This window comes from Peromyscus maniculatus, chromosome 15 (assembly GCF_049852395.1).
Source record: "Peromyscus maniculatus bairdii isolate BWxNUB_F1_BW_parent chromosome 15, HU_Pman_BW_mat_3.1, whole genome shotgun sequence".
NCBI classification, from domain to species: Eukaryota; Metazoa; Chordata; class Mammalia; order Rodentia; family Cricetidae; genus Peromyscus; species Peromyscus maniculatus.
In genome coordinates, this window is record NC_134866.1 from 29,609,111 (window position 1) to 29,627,663 (window position 18,553).

The window sequence follows — 18,553 nt, forward strand, 5'->3', positions numbered from 1 at the left end:
TTTTATTAATAATTATAAAATAAAGTATATTTAAATCTAAAAGAAAAGAGAAAAAGACCTGGGGTTTGAGAGGAAGGCAAGAGAGAGTTGAATTTCCAATAAAGAAGAGCAAGACAATCTTGAAGCTCTGAGATTTGACTAACACATCCAACTACAGTCTCTGAATAAGATGCCATGATTTCACTGGCATCAGCCCAATTAACGTGTGTCTGACTCTTAAGGCCCTTTCTGATTCTTTTTGTTTGTTTGTTTGTTTGTTTGTTTGTTTTTGTTTTTGTTTTTGGAGACAGGGTTTCTCTGCGTAGCTTTGCGCCTTTCCTGGAACTTGCTTTGGAGACTAGGCTGGCCTTGAACTCACAGAGATCCGCCTGCCTCTGCCTCCCGAGTGCTGGGATTAAAGGCGTGCGCCACCACCGCCCAGCCCCTTTCTGACTCTTAGGCCATAGCAGTATAATCTGTCAGGTGGAACTAGGTTTAGGAAGCACTCCCCAATGCTGTGGCCACAGCACCACCAGGTGTTGGCTCATCATATGTACAGTTCCCTCGTCAGAGGCACAGTTCAGTCAATTCCTTCAACAAACCTCTGCCCAGTTTGCTAGTGTGGGGCAACAGAGGCACAGACAGCCTTCAAAGCCCAGAATCTCCCTCTAGTCCTGCTGCTGAGCTACAGTGCATTCCACCAGGGAAGGGCACAAGTATCACAGTTTTGGCACGAGGACTTTCTGAGATACCAGAGAGGAAATGCTGCCTACATTTTACTCATAATAGAAGACAAAAAAATCTAGGCTGATGCTGTGAGTGTGCCACAAGAAAGGACACTATATATTTTATTTAATATAATTTTATTTTTTCTTTTTTTATTATGAAGAAATTTTCTATTAATTTTACATACCAACCCCAGATCCTCCTCTCCTCCCTCCTCCCAACCCTCAGCCTTCCCCCTAACTCATCCCCCATTTCCACCTCCTCCAAGCCAAGGCCTCACATGGGGAGTCAGCAGAGCCTGGTACCTTCAGTTGAGGCAGGTCCAAACCTCTCCCCCTGTACCAAGGCTGTTTAAGATGTTCCATCTAAGAGCCCACACATGTACCAGGGACAGATCCTGATCTCACTGCCAGGGGGTCCTTTAAGCAGGTCAAGCTACACAACTGTCTCACCTATGCAGATGGCCTAGTCCAGTCCCATGGAGGCTCAACAGTTATTGGTCATGAGTTCTGTACTCTGGTTTGGTTGTCTCTGTAGGTTTCCCCATCATGATCTTGATGCCCCTAGCTCATAGAATCTCTCTTCTCTCTCTTTGCCTGGACTCCTGGAGCGTGACTTGGTGCTTGACAGTAGATATCTGCTTCCATCAGTTACTGGAGGAAGACTCTATGATGACAGTTAGGGTAGTCACCAATCTGATTATCAGTGTAAGCCAGCTCAGACACCCTCTCCACTATTGCTAGTAGCCCCAGTTTACTCATGGAGATCTCATCTATTTCCTCTTGCCAGGGCAACCCAGGTGTCCCTCCTAGGGTTCTCCTCATTAACTAGCCTTTCTGGAGCTGTGAATTTTAGTTTGGCTATCCTTTGCTTTACTTCTAGTATCCATCTATGAGTGAGTACATGCCATGATTGTCCTTCTGACTCTGGGTACCTCACTCAGGATGATATTTTCTAGTTCCATCCATTTGCCTGCAAATTTCATGTTGTCATTGTTTTTTACTGCTGAGTAGTACTCCACTGTGTATATGTGCCACAACTTCTTTATCCATTCTTCAGTGGAGGGGCACCTAAGCTGTTTCCAGGTACTGGCTATTATGAATAATGTTTCTATGAACGTAGTTGATCATGTGTCCTTGTTGCATGATTCAGCATTTCTCGGGTATATGCTCAAGAGTGGTATATCTGGGTCTTGAAGTAGATTGATTCCCAATTTTTTGAGAAATCACCATACTGATTTCCATAGTGGCTGTCCAAGTTTGCATTCCCACCAACAGTAGAGGAATGTTCCCCTGGCTCCGCATCCTCTCCAACATAAGCTGTTATCTGTGTTTTTGATCATATTCTTTCTGAAAGGATTAAGATGGTATATCAGAGTCATTTTGATTTGCAATTCCCTGATGACTAAGGATGTTGAGCAATTTCTTAAATGTCTTTCTGCCATTTGAGATTCGTCTGTCAAGAATTCTCTACTTAGCTCTGTAGCCCATTTTTTAATTGGATTGTATTTATTTTGATGTTTCTTGAATTCTTTATATATTTTGGAAATCAGGCATAAATCAAATGTGGGGTTGGTAAAGATCTTTTCCCATCCTGTAGGCTGTCATTTTCTCTTATTGACCATGTCCTTTGCCTTAAAAAAGCTTCTCAATTTCAGGAGGTCCCATTTATTAATTGCTGCTCTCAGTGTCTGCACTACTGATGTTGTATTTAAGAAGTGGTCTCCTGTGCCAATTCATTCAAGACTACTTCCTACTTTCTCTTCTATCAAGTTCAGTGTAACTGGATTTATGTTGAGGTCTTTGATCCACTTGGACTTGAGTTTTATGCATGGTGACAGATATGGATCTATTTGCAATCTTCTACATGTTGACATCCAGCAATGTCATCAGCACCATTTGTTGAAGATGCTTTCTTTTTTCCATTGTACAGTTTTGGCTTCTTTTTCAAATATCAGGTGTTCATAGGTGTGTGGATTAACGTCATGGTCTTCAATTCCATCCCATTGGTCCACACGCTAGTTTTTATGCCAGTACTAAGCTATTTTTATTGCTATAGCTCTATAGACGAGCTTGAGGTCAGGGATCGTGATGCCTCCAGAGGTTACTTTATTGTACAGGATTGTTTTAACTATCCTGGTTTTTTGTTTGTTTGTTTGTTTGTTTTTCCATATGAAGTTGAGTATTGTTCTTTCCAAGTCTCTGAAGAATTGTGTTGGTATTTTGATGGGGATTACATTGAATCTTTAGATTGCTTTTGGTAAGATGCCATTTTTACTATATTAATCCTACCTGTCCATGAGCATGAGAGATCTTTCTGTTTTCTGATATCTTGTTCAATTTATTTCTTCAGAGGCTTAAAGTTCTTATAATACAGGTCTTTCACTTGATTAGTTAGAGTTACCCCAAGGTATTTTACATTATTTGTGAGTATTGAACTCTAGCTGGAACTTCAAGCACTATATTGAATAAATATGGGGAGAGTGAACAGCCTTGTCTTGTTCCTGATTTTAGTGGAATCACTTTGAGTTTCTCTACACTTAATTTTATGTTGGCTGTTGGCTTGCTGTAAATTGCCTTTATTATGTTCACGTATGTTCATTGTATTCCTGATCTCACCAACATCTTTATCATGAAGGGATGTTGAATTTTGTCAAAGGCTTTTGTGGCATCTAATGAGATGATCATGTGGTTTTTTTCCACTTTGTTTATATGGTGTATATAAACATTGACAGATTTTCCTGTGTTCAACCATCCTTGCATCTCTGGAATGAAGACTACTTGGTCATGTTGGATAATTTTTTGATGTGTTCATGGATTTGATTTGACAGTATTTTATTCAGTATTTCTGCATCAATGTTCATGAGGGAGATTGGTCTATAATTCTCTTTCATTGTTGCACCTTTGTGGTTTTGGGGGTATCAAGGTAACTGTAGCCTGATAAAAAGAGTTTGGTAATGTTCCTTCTGTTTCTATTGTGTGGAACAATTCAAAGAGTATTGATATTAGTTCTTTGAAATTATGGTAGAATTCTGCACTGAAACCATCTGGTCCTGGCCTTTCTTTCATTGGGAGACTTAATGACTGATTCTATTCCCTTAAGGGTTATTGGTCTATTTACATTGTTTATATGGTCTTGATTTAACTTTGGTATGGGGTATCTATCCAGAAAATTTTCCATCTCTAAGATTTTCCAATTTTGTGCAGTATAGGTTTTCAACTATGACATGATGATTCTCTGGATTTCCTCATTGTCTGTTGTTATATCTCCTTTTTCATTTATAATTTTGTTAATTGGGATTCTCTCTCTCTCTCTCTCTCTCTCTCTCTCTCTCTCTCTCTCTCTCTCTCTCCCTTTTGGTTAGTTTGGATAAGGGCTTGTCTATCTTTTTGATTTTTTCATAGAACCAACACTTTGTTTCATTGATTTCTTATATTGTTCTCTTTGTTTCTATTTTATTTATTTTATTCCTCACTTTGATTAATTCCTGGCATCTATGCGGCGAGCTCCTCAGCCAGCGAGGAAGAACGACCACCACTCAAGGATTCTTCTCAGATCACACTTTATTGGAGCGCCTCTTGGTTAAGGGAGAGCGGGAGGTGAGGGGCCCTGAGGACTAAAATGCAGCTGCTTATATAGGGAATCAGGCAAACGTGGTCGATTACCATACCTGTGCATGCGCAGGTCACAGGACACGTAGTCCCGAGAGCATAGCCAAATATGGAGTTGTTTACAGCTAGGCTACCAGGAAGCCAGCGCCATCTTTGAATGGTGGCTCCCTACACATCTATTCCTCCTGGGTGAGATTTTTGTTTTTGGTTTTTGGTTTTTGTTGTTGTTGTTGTTGTTGTTGTTGTTGTTGTTATAGAACTTTCAGGTGTGCTGTTAAGACACTAGTGTGAGATTTCTCCATCTTCTTTATGTGGGCATTTCATGCTATGAATTCCCTCTTAACACTGCTTTCATAGCATCCCATATGTTTGAGTATGTTGTACATTCATTTTCATTGAATTCTAGAAAATCTTTAACTTCTTTATTGACCTAATGGTGATTCATTTGGGCATTGTTCAGTTTCCATGAGATTATAGACTTTCTGTAATTTTTGAAATCTAAATTTAAGCCATAGTGGTCCAATAAGATATAGGAGGTTATTCCAAATTTTTGTATCTGTTGAGATTTGCTTTGTGACTGAGTATGTGGTCAATTTTAGGGATTCCATGGGTGCTGAGAAGAAGGTATATTCTTTTGTGTTAGGGTAGAATGTTCTATAGATATCTATTAAGTCCATTTGAATCATAATATCTGTTAGTTCCACAAATACTCTGCTAAATTTCTGTCTGGCAGATGTGTCCATTGGTGAGTGTGCAGTGTTGAAGTCTCCCAGTACTAGTGTGTGTGGTTTGATGTGTGATTTAAGCTTTAGTAATGTTTCTTTTACAAATGTGGGTGCCCTTGTATTGGGGACATAAATGTTCAGAATTGAGACTTAACTTAGTGGATTTTTCCTGTGATGAATATATAATATCCTTCTCAAACTCTTTCGATTCATTTTAGTTTGAAGTCTCTTTTCTTAGATATTAGGATAGCTACACCACCATGTTTCTTGCGTCCATTTAATTGGAAAGTCTTTTCCCAGCCTTTTATTCTGAAATAGAGTCTGACTTTGAAGTTGATGTGTGTTTCTTGCATGAAGCAGAAGGATAGATCCTGTCTTCATATCCATTCTGTTAGCCTGTGTCGTTTTATAGGCAAATTGAATCATTGATATGAAGGGATATTAATAACCATTGATTTTAATTCCTGTTATTTTTTTGGTTGTAGTGTTGTGTGTTTCCCTTCTTTGGTATTTGTTGGTGTGGGATTATCTATTACCTGTGTTTTCATGGATGTATCTAATTTCCTTAGGTTGGATTTTTCCTTCTTGTGCTTTCCATAGGGCTGGATTTGTGGATAGATATTGTTGAAATCGGGTTTTATCATGGAATATTTTGTTTACATAGTCTATGACAATTGAGAGTTTTGTTGGGTATAACAGTCTGGGTTGGCATCCATGGTTTCTTAGCGTCTGTATAATGCCTGTCCAGGACCTTCTGGTTCTCAGAGTCTTCATGGAGAATCAGGTGTCATTCTGATGGATCTGTCTTTATATGTTACTTGTACTTTTTCCTTTGCAGCTCTTAATTTTTTCTTTCTTCTTTATGATTACTGGTTTGATTATTATATCGCAAGGGGACTTTTGGGGGAGGGGGGTCCAGTCTATTTGGTGTTCTGTAAGCTTCTTGTATTTTCATAGGCTTTCTTTCATTATGTAGGGAAAGTTTTCTACTATGATTTTTTGAATATATTCTCTGTGCCTTCGAGCTGGTATTCTTCTCCTTCTTCTTTCTCTATTATTCTTAGGTTTGTTTTTATCATGGTGTCCAGTTTTCCTGGATGTTTTGTGGTATGATTTCGTTGGCTTTAGTGTTTTCTTTGACTGATGAATCTATTTCCTCTATAGTATCTTCAGTGCCATAGATATGTTCTTCCATCTCTTGCATTCTGTGGGTTATGCTTTCATCTGTAGTTCCTGTTCATCTACTCAGATTTTCCATTTCCAGCATTCCCTTGGTTTGTGTCTCCATTGACTCTATTTCAGTTTTCAAGTCTTGAACTGTTTCCTTTACCTGTTTGATTGCTTTTTCTTGGTTTTCCTGGCTTTCTATAAGAGATTTATTGATTTATTCCAATTTTTTTTGTTTGTCTTTTCTTTGATTTCTTTAAGGAAACTTTTCATTTCTCTTTTAAAAGCCTCTATCATCTTCTTAAATTTAATTATAAGGTGGATTTCTTCTGTTTCTTCTCTATTGGGATGTTCAGGTCTTGCTGATATAGAACCACTAGGTTCTGGTTGTGACATATTGCTCTTTATGTTGTTGAATGCATTTTTGCACTGACGTCTACACATTTCTTCCTCCAATTGGTGTAAATGGTGTCTGTGTCTGAGGGAGCCTCTTTTGGTGTAATTGGCACTCTTGGTCCAATGGGAGCTCTTGGTCCAATCAGAGCTCTCAGACCACCCAGAGTTGAGGGACTCTGTGTCTCAGGGAGCAGCTGTGATCTCAGAGGATGGGTGGGTTTGGGGGTGGGGTGGGGCTTGTAGTGTCTGGTGGTGAATGATGGTAGTTCAGCCTGCCTGCAGGAGTTCTGCCTGCTGGCCTGCAATGGGGCTGCAATGGGTATGGGTACTGGGGCATGTGTGAGCCCCTGCGCCTAAAGCCTATAGGCTAGAGTGATCAGCTAGAAGAACAAAGACTTGCCTGTTGAGCCAATTGGAACTGATGGAGTCTGTGTCTCCCACTATATATTTTAGATGGCTGGCAAACCATATGTTTTGGCCAAAGGGGGGGGGGGAGTAAATAACCAAAGTAGAGAAATACACCATTTTAACTGTTTTTTTTTTCATGTGCACTTGTGTGTCTATGTACATGTATGCCACATCTGTGAGAAGTCACAGAAGAACGAAGACACAGTTAGAATATATCTGTTGTATCTAATATGCTCCCTGGCCCCTATGGACAATGATGGATCCATTTCAAATTCCAAGTGACTGAACTTGAGGTTTGAGGGAAAAGGAGGACTAGGGTTGTGTCTGGAGTGATGGTTGCCTCTGCCCCACAGACACACTTACCAACCCACACCCACAATGGCAGATGAATGGACATTCACAGAACAGCAAAAGGCAGGAACTTGGAGATCTCGGGCAGGGGATGAATAGAGCAGCCTCCCCCCTCAAAGGAGACTCATGGCACTGGTCCTGTACAGGTTGTCTCATTCCACTTCTCTTATGTACAGCTGACTGCCACTGTCAGAGTTCTCAGCCTGGATTTCCAACATTCTTGTCAAATGGGACATGGAAGCACACAGAAATCTGCTTCTGAGAACATTTCTTAAGGTTCTGTTTAGGCTGAGCCTTAGGAAAGAGAGATTCACTCAGGCCCCAACCTACACTTCTGTTCAGCATTTCATTGAGTTGTGTTTAGTGCTATCTGGTTGAGGAAATTGAATTACCCTTCTCTCCCTCCTTCCCTCCCTCCCTCCTCCACCTCGTAGACAACAAACTGTAAACACATTCATAAAAGAGCTCTCTAGACTATTAACCCACACATCCTAAAACACCAAATTCTTCAACAACCAGATTATTATTTAGTCCAAAGAAATTTCTTATCACATCCTCAAAAATGAAGTCCTGCCCTTGGTTTCCCTGACAAATAGTCAAGAGAACTGGAGCAGCTTTGGCCTGCTCAAATAAAACTATAAGAAAGGAGTCAGTCTGGGAAGATGCAGAGGGGAGAGGGCTGAATTACATAATGGAAGGCAGAGCAAAGGATATGCAAAGAAAATGTGCCAAGGTGGAGATGCCTCCTTTCCTGGCTGTCTGGAATATGCACCAGAGTGACTGGCCAGCTCTCCTTTGGTTTCTGCCAGTCTTCCTTTGCCTCTTGGTGCTTGGTGTACTGAGCCACAGAGAATGTGTACTGCATAGAAACCATCCTAATGGGTGGCAGTCACATGAGCCCAGACCTTAAGAACAGCAAGTGCCCAAAGAGCTATACTGATTTTGCCAATTGTGTTCCCTCCTTTTAATGTTGTAACGCCTATTTCCCCCCTCTGCTATACTGAGCAATATTTTTTAAGTGCCATTTAAGGCATTTCTGTAATTGTTAAGTGTCCATGTCATTGCATTCAACTTTCTCAAAAACAAAAGATGTAGTGTTGCTGTAATAATTCCTGTAGCTTTAAAGCATTGTTCTGTATAAAAAGAATAGAGGAGAAAAGCAATCTACAGAGCATGGGGCTGCCAGTTAAACTAGGGGAGTTTGAAGTGATTTTGATGAGAGCATGCTTGCCTTCTCTCCTCTTCCCCTCCTGCCTCTGTTACCTCACTTCATCATGAGGAGCATGGCCATATCTTATGTTGCCCTCACAAGCATTTTCATCATAGTTTTGTTTAGCTTTCTGATTCCAGAAGCAGTGTTCAGTCACTCACATGGGATCTTAGTTTAGCATTGCACCCAGATAGCTCAAGCTGATATCAAAGACAAGAGCTGAGAGGCGTCTCTTCTTATGGCAGACTAGGCTCAGTGCTTGATCTAAATCCGAATCTATAGGGTCCCTTATATGCTACTGGTCTCTCTCCCCCATTTCCTTACCCTCTCCTTCTTTTAACAAAAAAAATAATTTATAAAGAAAAGATATTTTTTCCCTAGAGTTCTAGGGGATGAAGTCTACCACTAAGCATTTCAGTTAGTGACTGGTGAGAACTTCTTTTTCCTTTCAGTGTGGTGCTATGAGCTCTATGTTCTTCAGAAGTCTGTTCTTTATTATTTCTATTAATACTACAATGAAATTAAGTACTGATCCCCATTTTTGCAATTGGACATATTTCCTAATTATCATTAGATAGAGTTTGTAGTGCTATGAGAAAATACCATGGATAAAACAATGGGAGGAAAGGGTTTTTTCATCTTACTGTCCACAGCACAGTCCATCACTAAGGGAAGTCGAGGTTAGAACTCACACAGTGCAGGAACATGGAGGCAGGAGCTGATACAGAAGCCATGGAGGAATGCTGTTTACTGGCTTGATGTTCATGACTTGCTCAACCTACTTTGTTATAGCACCTTCAACCATCAGCCCAAGTTAACCACCCACAGTAGTCTGGGTCCTCTTGTATCAACCATCAATCAAGAAAGTGCACCAAAGGCTTGCTCATAAGCCAATCAACATCTTAGAAGACTAATATAATAGAGCTACTAACAGATGTCAACAACAGCCTGACTCAATACAACTGCCATGTGATTTGTATTGTTTGTTTATCCCATTGATGGTCAGATCTTCTGATATTTGCACCTAAAGGATTCTTCTTTGACATAACTGGCATATACTTATTCCTGCAGTAACCTTATTTGAATTGATTCTAGATAATGAACTTGATCTGAGTGAAGCAACTCTGCAGGCTATGAGGATAAACTTCCACCTGTAATAGTTAGGTGGCAGTGGAGGATGTGGGTGGGGGTCCATTGCAAACTTCTCCTCTCAATAGAATTTACTTGTAAGATATCAGCCTCTTTGGAATTTCTGACTTGAGAGAGAGAGAGAGAGAGAGAGAGAGAGAGAGAGAGAGAGATCTGCTCAATGTGCCACTCGAGGGCTCCTGTGACTTACACATGCAGTGAAAATCCAGACTTAGTCAAACACGGAGGTTACCTTGAGATCTTGTCACACTGAGCTCCTTAGGGACTGCCAGCCGATGTTTCAGAGGTATGAGGGGAGCACTCTCATTGCTGTACCTCCTCCATCTGACTCTCCTCCTGGACTGGATTGAGTCTCTGGTGTTTTGTTCAGAACATGACTTGCAATACAGCCACTTTGGAAATCAGTGTGGGGGTTTCTTAGAAAACAATCTACCTTGGAAAGCAATCTACCTTGAGACACAGCATTACCACTCTTGGGCATATACCCAAAGGAAGATCAATCATACCACAAGGACACTTGCACAACTGTGTTCATAGCAGCATTTTTCATAACAGCCAGAAACGAGAAACAACCTAGATGCCCCTCAAAAGAAATGAATAAAGAAAATATGGTACATTTACATAATGGAGTATTACTCACCTGTAAAAACAATGACTTCATGAAATTTGCAGGCAAATGGATGAAACTAGAAAAAATTATCCTGAGCACAGTAACCCAGATCCAGAAAGACAAACATGGTATGTGTTCACTCAGAAGTGAATACTAGATGTAAAGTAAAGGATAACCAGACCACAATACACAGCTCCAGAGAAGCTACATAACTTAGGAGGACCCTAAGAAGGATACATGGATCACCTTGCGAAGGGGAACTAGATGAGTCCTTCTGCATAAACTGGGAGTTGGGGTGTGATAAAGGGGAGGGCATGGGGGATGAGAACATTGGGGAGTGTGATGGTCATGTTGGAGGAGGAGAGAGCAAGGAAAAGGAGCCATTATAAGACTAGGGAGAAACCTAATGCTAGGGAAATACCTAGGAATCCACAAGGATGACCCCAGCTAAGACCCCTGGCAATAGGGAAGATAATGCCGGAACTGTCCTTCTCCTACAATCAGGTAGGTGACTACCTTAACTGTAACCATAAAACCTTCACCCAGTAACTGATGGAAGCAGATGCAGAGACCCACATGCAAGCCCTAGGCCAAACTCTAAGAGTCCAGTAAAAGTGAGAAAGAGGGATTATAGGAGCAATGGGTGGGGGTCAAGATAATAATGGGGAAACCCAGAGAGACAGATGACCTGAACTTGTGGGAGCTCATGGACTATAGACCAACAGCTGGGGAGACTGCGTGGGACTAATCTGCATGTGGGTGACAGTTTTGTAGCCTGGTCTGTTTGTAGGCTGGCAGTGGGACCAGAATGTATCTCTGGTGCATGATCTGGCTTTTTGACATCCATTCCATATGCTGGGATGCCTTGCTCAGCCTTGATGTGGGGAGAGGGGCTTGTCTTCCCTCAACCAAATGTTATAGGCCTTGTTGACTCCCCATGGGAGGCCTTACCCTCTCTGAGGAGCTCATGGGTGTGGGTTGGGAGAGGTGGGGGGTAGCAGGAGCAGGTGAGGGAGGGGGAGCTGTGGTTGGTATGTAAAATAAATAAAAAAGTATTATTTAATTAAAAAAAAAAACACTGATGGAGTACCAGTGGATACATGACTAAATACAATCACTCCCCTCTCCCAAGATGTATCATCAGAAAACAGCTCACAATTGAGGAGTAGGGCCCCTCTAGTCCCTCCTCCATCTATGCCAGGCTGTTAATGGGCATCACTCAGGTGTTTGTTCTTCTTAAGTTCTTCTTTGTTAATTTTGTTATATTTGTTTCTTTGTGTTTTCTTTAAGCTCCTTGAATTTAGATGAAGTTTATAATTTTCTTTTAAATTATGCATCCTGGGATTCATACAGGGATTTCTTGTCAACAAATATTTCTATAGGCCTGATAGGTTTAGGGGTAAAATGTTGCCTTGATCATTTATATCCTGGGAATTTGTCACGGGATCTCAGCATGGGGACTTCTTTTGTCAATTCAGTGTTATATGTGAGCAGAGCAGATTGGGCAAGAGAATGGTGAGGTCTGGAAATCGGGTGTGGCTTATGTGGGATGTTATCGGGCAGATGCAGGGACCAGGGCTGGTGCGCAGGAAATGGGTTCTTCAAACCACACATTTTTAAGGGATCTGGATTCCTTTTCATGGGAAATGGTATTTAGAGACTAGAATATATTACCAAGGTTCACTCCTTGCTAGGGAAAGACTGCTGCTTTTCTTTCTTATCTTTTTATTGGTCAGATTTAAGGAATAACAGGTTGATTAAGATTATAAAAGTCTCATATCTGTACCTCTGTGTTGAGCTCCTCCTGTCTTTAGCACATAAAATAATGAATATTGGGTCAGCTCGTAAGCTGAACTAAAAGCCCATATGGTAATGTCACTACTCTTTCCAAATCCCCATTTCAAATTCTTCTTTTAGTAGCTATGGAACTGTTCATTGTCATCAAATTATTTGCTTATTTTCTCAACCTATGCAAAGATAATGCATTCTCAAATAATAATCCACACAACTATGAAATACAAATAATAAACTGCAAGGTTATTTGCAATTATCTTTGTCTTTAATCTGAGAATTTAATATGCAAATTAAACTTTCTCAACTGTCACTGCAATAGTTTTTTTTTCCTATGCTTGCATAGTTATAAAAACACTGGTGAGAAGAAGTGCATTCATTTATGTATATATTTTATTTTAAGGGTTTAACTATTTTTCTATATTAACATGTTTTATATATACAAACTGTAAGCAAGGCCCAATTAAATGCTTTATCTTACATGTAGCCTTGGTCATGGTACCTTTTCACAGCAATACAATAGTAACTAAGACAGTCCTCTTCTGATTCCATTGAAATTCTATAGGTATATGATAAGTCAGGGAGATTAGCCACCTTAAGAACATGCAAATGATCTCTCCTGCTTCAACTGAAATTCTATTATAGGTATCCAAAATATAAGAGGTCATAAAGATAATATGTGTGTGTATAAGAAAGCATCACACCAAATCAGGTAGAAACATATTCTCAGCACCTCACCTAAAATTAGGATTAATAGCAAAGAAAAAGCAGGACTTTCAAGTATCACACATGTATTATAACACATCCCACAAAATTCCGTTTCATTGATAAACAAACTACAAACACCCCTTACTGCTAGGCATTCAGACTAAGTGACCAAAACCCCAGAGAGCTGCATACCTCTTGTCTTCTATGACTTCTTTCAGTGTAAGTGCAAATGTCTCTGCCTTGAGTGTCTCTAGCTGAACAGAAACACCAATTTTCTTTGCTTCTACTAGGACCATGTTTTTAGGTTGGTCTAAAAAGAAGGTAATCCCCACCATGTGTACTCCATGCTGGATGGCCTCCATTAGGCTATTTGTTCCCCCATGGGTGACAAAAAGACGAATTCTAGGATGAGCTGTTGCAAAAGAGAAAGATGGTCCAATATTTCACTATCCAAGTTTCAGATACAAAGCAAAGCACCAAACCCAAGAAATACCAATGTGCTGGGAAGAATAGATTTACTGATGTTGCTTTTGAGATTTGCAATGTTCCAGGATGTGATATCCAGTCTTTTGTTTGCACAGAGATGCCTTACTTTATTCAAACAACATAGGACCTAGAGCCTAGAGACAGCTACAAGGAGAGTGACAAGCCAGGAAAGTTTCCTTGTCCTTCTATTCATCTTCATCTTCTCCACTGATGCTTTCTTCTTCACTTATCTCACCTCTGCCTTCTCTTTTTTTTTCACATCTGATCTCTAATAAATCTTATCTCTGTGTGTTATCTGCTCTGTTTTAAGAGAAGCTTACAGAAGGGGATGGTAGACCAGGAACTCCTGTATTTACAGATCTTGACTGTTGGTCCATATTGAAAGCTACCAAAAATTTCTTATGATCATAAAGAAATCATCCCACACTATACCTCACTTAAAATCTACCCATATTTCCTGGAAATCAAGTCTTTTTCCTATTGTGTAACCTGTGATTTTACTGTACAGAGATTTGTGTGAAAAACATTCCAGTTTCTTTTGTGTCACAGTCTAAGGTACATAATTCAGATTCAGCCATTCAGTGTAGAAACGATGGGTCTCCAAAAAGTCACACAGAAACAAATAATTTGAGAGGATGTGGCTTTAGGGAATTCTCTGTTGCCTAAGAAATCAGTGTCTCCATATCATACTGTAAGCTTACTTGGGTTAGCACTCAAATACCTCCCTACGACCTCAACCCTCCAATATTCATGTTGGAAATACCTGAGTTTTCTGTACTTTTCTGACAACCAAGATGTGTCTGTATGCTTACATTCATGTGTGTGTTTGTTTAAAAATACCAAAGATTTCTCACATCATTGTGAGAATAACGGCAACAAATGGTGGCAACTGCCCAAGGAGTAGTTATAGCTCATATAGGTCAAGATTGTGTTGGAGTGATCAGATCAGTGTTAAAAACTGTTGAGTCAAGGCTACATATCTATTTTGGATCTTGAGATCAGTCTGAGTTGAAATGGACAAGGAAGTTGCTACTATGGTCGTCTAGAGTACAGCCCGATTCCTCCAGCAAATCTAGCTCCTTTTGCCTGCCTGTTGGAGTTATATCTTTACCTATCAGCAGCCTTTTCTTCTGCAAGTCCAAGCACTCAGACATCAGTTATCTACTAAGTCCCAAAGCACATTAACAGAAATAAAGTAACAGGTCTAGGAGGTGCTTACCCAGAAGGTCAGTCTGGGGAAGCCAATCCATGATTTTGACATTAGGAGCCATTCTGACATCTTTGGGCCAATGAGCATCCTTACATGCCCACAGTACCCCTTGAGAGAGGCGAGCAAAGGCACTGTTCATCTCCTTAATAAGTTCCTTGGTCTGATACTGGGTTGCTAAGGAGCCCAGTGCCACAAGGACAAAACCTGAGTCTCCAAACTTAATGATAAAATCCTCTAAGTCCTAGAAGAAACATAAAGGAAAGAAGGCAAAAAAAAAAGTAGTTTGTAAAAGCCAAGGCAGCTATAATATGAAACAAGACAAGGTATCGAATAAACACAGGCTTTGGTTGCTTCTGTTCTACATGATAAATCTCCTTTCACAACCCCTGTACAGCTGTATCTGAGGTAGTTACTGCATTGATTAGCAGTCAACTCTTCACCATTGGGCTCTTATGATTTGCTCTTCCAAGGAAATACATATTCAAGACTTTATTGGAATAACAGATTCCTATTGCTTAAAATATAAGCTCTGGAGTTCACTACTTGCTTAGGACAATTTTTTGTTTAGTAACTTGTGGTCCACCCTAACTATTTTTGGCATCATTTGTATTATTTTATATTCATGCTAGAAATATTGTAAGTGTACAATATTTCTTCACTTGCTGTGTTACAGAATGTCTTTTCCTCTGGTGGTGAGTTCTAGCTTTGGTTGCAGAGTAATGATAGATTCATAGAATGAGTTGAGAAGTCTCTTTTCCTGTGGAACCACCACAAATATTTCTAAAGGAACTGGCATCAATTCTTAAGTGTTTCACTTTATTTACCAATTAATCTATGATATATCAGACTTACTTAATGGAAGACTTTATTATTGTTCAGTCTAATTTAATCTCATAAGTTTAAAATTTTCTATTTTTTCTTGAGTCAGTTATGTTAATAGACATGCATAGAAATATGTTCCCTCATATAGATCACCTAATTTAATGATATATCACTTTTGTATAGATCCCTTATAATCTTTATTGTTTTAAGTAATAGTATGTATTTTTCACTTTAAGACTTAATTATTTTATTGTTCTTTCTTATTTATTTTCTCAGTACTAATGGTTTTCAGCATACTGCTCTTTTGATTTTATTGATTCTAAGCCTTTCTATTCATTGTTTCAATCATCTACACTCTGATTCTCTTAAGCCCCTTTTTTTCTAGTAGCAGCCTCATTAGTACTTTCTTCATTATCTGTGCCTTATATTGAAAGGTTACCAATTCAAATACTTTGTCTATACTAATGGAATAAGAGCTACAAATTATATCCTATGTCTTGTTTTTATCACACTCCATTCTTCCATTGTGTTTTGCCTCCTTTTCCTCGATATATAATATTCTTATATGGTCCTCTTGATTTTTCACTTTTACTTACACATTATTGATTTCTATCTTACCCTTGTGTGATAAGAGATATTTACATTAATCCAAGATTTTGAAAGTTACTGGGGTTGTTTTGTGTGTGTGTGTATTGGGGGAGCTAATGCATGAAGCAAGGAATTTGTTTTGTGTATTAGAGAAGAATTTGTACTCTGCTCTTGTTGGAAATAATACTCAGAACTGATGAGTTGGTTCAACGGCGAAGAAAACTGGCTGTTCTTCCAGAGGACCACAGTTCAGTTCCCACATAGCAATCACAACTCTCTTTAACTCTAGCTCCTGTGGATCCAGTATCCTCTTCTGGCCTCTTCTGGGCACCGGCACAAATGTGGTGCAAAGACATAAATGCAAGGCAAATACTCGGGCACATAAAATCACTTAGCCAGATGCATCTCTGTGAGTTCGAGGCCAGCCTGGTCTACAGAGTGAGATCCAGTTATATATGTTATATATGTATGTATAACAGTCTTCCAAATAGTATGAAAAGTCTCCTCAAAACATTTGTTGTTTTTTTTTTACAGGTCCGACCATCACACTAATGTAAAGATCTTTTTAAAGATCAATGTAAAGCAGTGATATATATATCAATATATATATCAATATATATATATATATATATATATATATATAATCACTCCCCAAATTATTCTTTGCACCAACTGTAAGGAAGGGTAAGCACTGTGGTACCCAACAGAGCCAGAACAAACCCACACCCTTTCTACTTTGATCTGAACACCAAAGAAACATCATCTTCATCATTTCAGCATCTTGGCCACCATGTATAAAACCAAAGGTTTATACTCCCATCATGGGTGAGGGAACACCACAGTGACAGGGAACAAGCAATCTAACATCCTTGGCTCGCTGTACTTGTAAATTTTCAGTGATAGTGATCCTGAGCCTGCATAGAAATGCGAACTATATGGTACCTTTGATGGCTTACAGTAGCTGGATGGAGTACCTAGTGCTCAACAGGCTGGGGACACAGAATAACAGAAGCAATTCTTCTTGTCATTAGTGCTAAGTTCTGTCAAGGTACATGCCTTCTGAAAGGATTATCTGTTTCAGTATGAAGAACTGGCCTCCTTAACACATTCTAAGTGTTTTGACATTCACTGTATTTATTATATATATATTTCAAAATTCAATTAGAAATACAATACTAATTAAAGGAGTTATTCCACCACAGCCAGGAATATAGAGAGACTCACATTTTGTAATATCTAACCAGATCTTCAAACTTAGCATGGGGTACACGGACACTGTACTTTCACAACCTAAAATATGGAGGCTCAGAGTTCTTCTGTTGTCTTAGAGTACTTCCTTTCAGGACATCTTTATGAAGAGACAGTTTCCTCCTATGGTGGTTTGAAATAAAAGAGCCCCAAAAGGGAGTGGCAACATTGGGAGGAATGGCCTTGTAGGACTGAGTGTAGACTTGTTGAATGAAGTATATCACTATTGGGGTAGGCTTTGAGGTCTCCTATGCTCAGCTATGCCTGATGTCACAGTTGCTTCCTGTTGCCTGTGGATCAAGATGTAGAACTCTGAGCTCCTTCTCCAGCATCATGTCTTCCTACATGGCACCATGTTTTCCACCATGATAATAATGGACTAAGCTTCTGAAAGTGGAAGCCACCCAAATTGAATGTTTACCTTTATCAGTGTTGCTGTGGTCATAGAGTCTCTTTACAGCAATAGAAACCCTAACTAAGACACCATCTAAGCCCTGCAGGCCTCTGAATGAAAGATAAACTGAAAGCTAAGCTTTCACTCACTTGAGGTATTGGTCTAACAGGTTTGTCCGTTAAGCCTCCCACATAGATGATGTTGGGAAGCACAGGATGAGGAAAATCCAAGGCAAAGTCAGAGCTAACAAACCACAACTCTGCTTTCTGTGGAAGGTCAGACAAAACTGGCCGAGAGCCTTCTGCAAAATGCTGCTGGATGGTGCTGTCATATTGAGAAAGTATTTCTCTTTTCTTCATGGATGAATCAAGGAACATCAGGAAGTTCTTCACTGTGGCCCAGAAGTCCATTTGGTCAGTTAAACTGGAACCAAATCCTGGGACAAAAGACAAACGGTTTGGTAGCCCATAGTCTATAATGCTAAATAGAGAGGGAAGAAAGGCCACAAATTGTTTCCCAAGTTTCTCAGCAATCAAGAAAACACAAGGATCTGTTACATCCAAAAACAGCAGGTCAAATTTCTTATTCCTTAAGGAGTCCATGATGTCCTTTCTGCTTAATAAGTGACTGCATAAGTCCGTATAGTGTTCAAAGATCTTTATATTGGTGTGATGGTTAGACCTGTAAAATATATATATATATATATATATATATATTGAGGAGCTTTTTCATACTATTTGGAAGACTGTTATACTCAATCAAAGTATTTCACAGCTAGACTAATGCAAACCTATAATCCAACACTCTGGAAACGGAGTCAGAAGTATCAGAAGTTCAAGCCTTGTCATAGACTTATGACTTTGAGGACAGCAGGCTGGGCTAAATAAAACTCTAACTCGCTTAGAATAAAATTATTTTTAATATATTTTATGAGAAGAGGCTCTGAGGCTTGAATTTTTTCCTTCTGTTTAACG

General features: G+C 39.6%; 1 protein-coding gene across 1 annotated transcript; it reads right to left on the bottom strand.

Annotated features, from left to right (window-relative positions):
* Positions 1-12,944: 12,944 nt before the first annotated feature.
* LOC102908340 (UDP-glucuronosyltransferase 3A2-like) lies at positions 12,945-18,261 on the bottom strand. Its single transcript, XM_076551780.1, has 3 exons — positions 17,729-18,261; positions 14,537-14,768; positions 12,945-13,243 (listed from the first exon to the last, which is right to left on the bottom strand). The coding sequence occupies exons 1-3, from the start codon at positions 18,179-18,181 to the stop codon at positions 12,987-12,989; spliced, it is 942 nt and encodes a 313-aa protein (XP_076407895.1). The 5' UTR covers positions 18,182-18,261; the 3' UTR covers positions 12,945-12,986.
* Between the last annotated feature and the right edge of the window lie 292 nt (positions 18,262-18,553).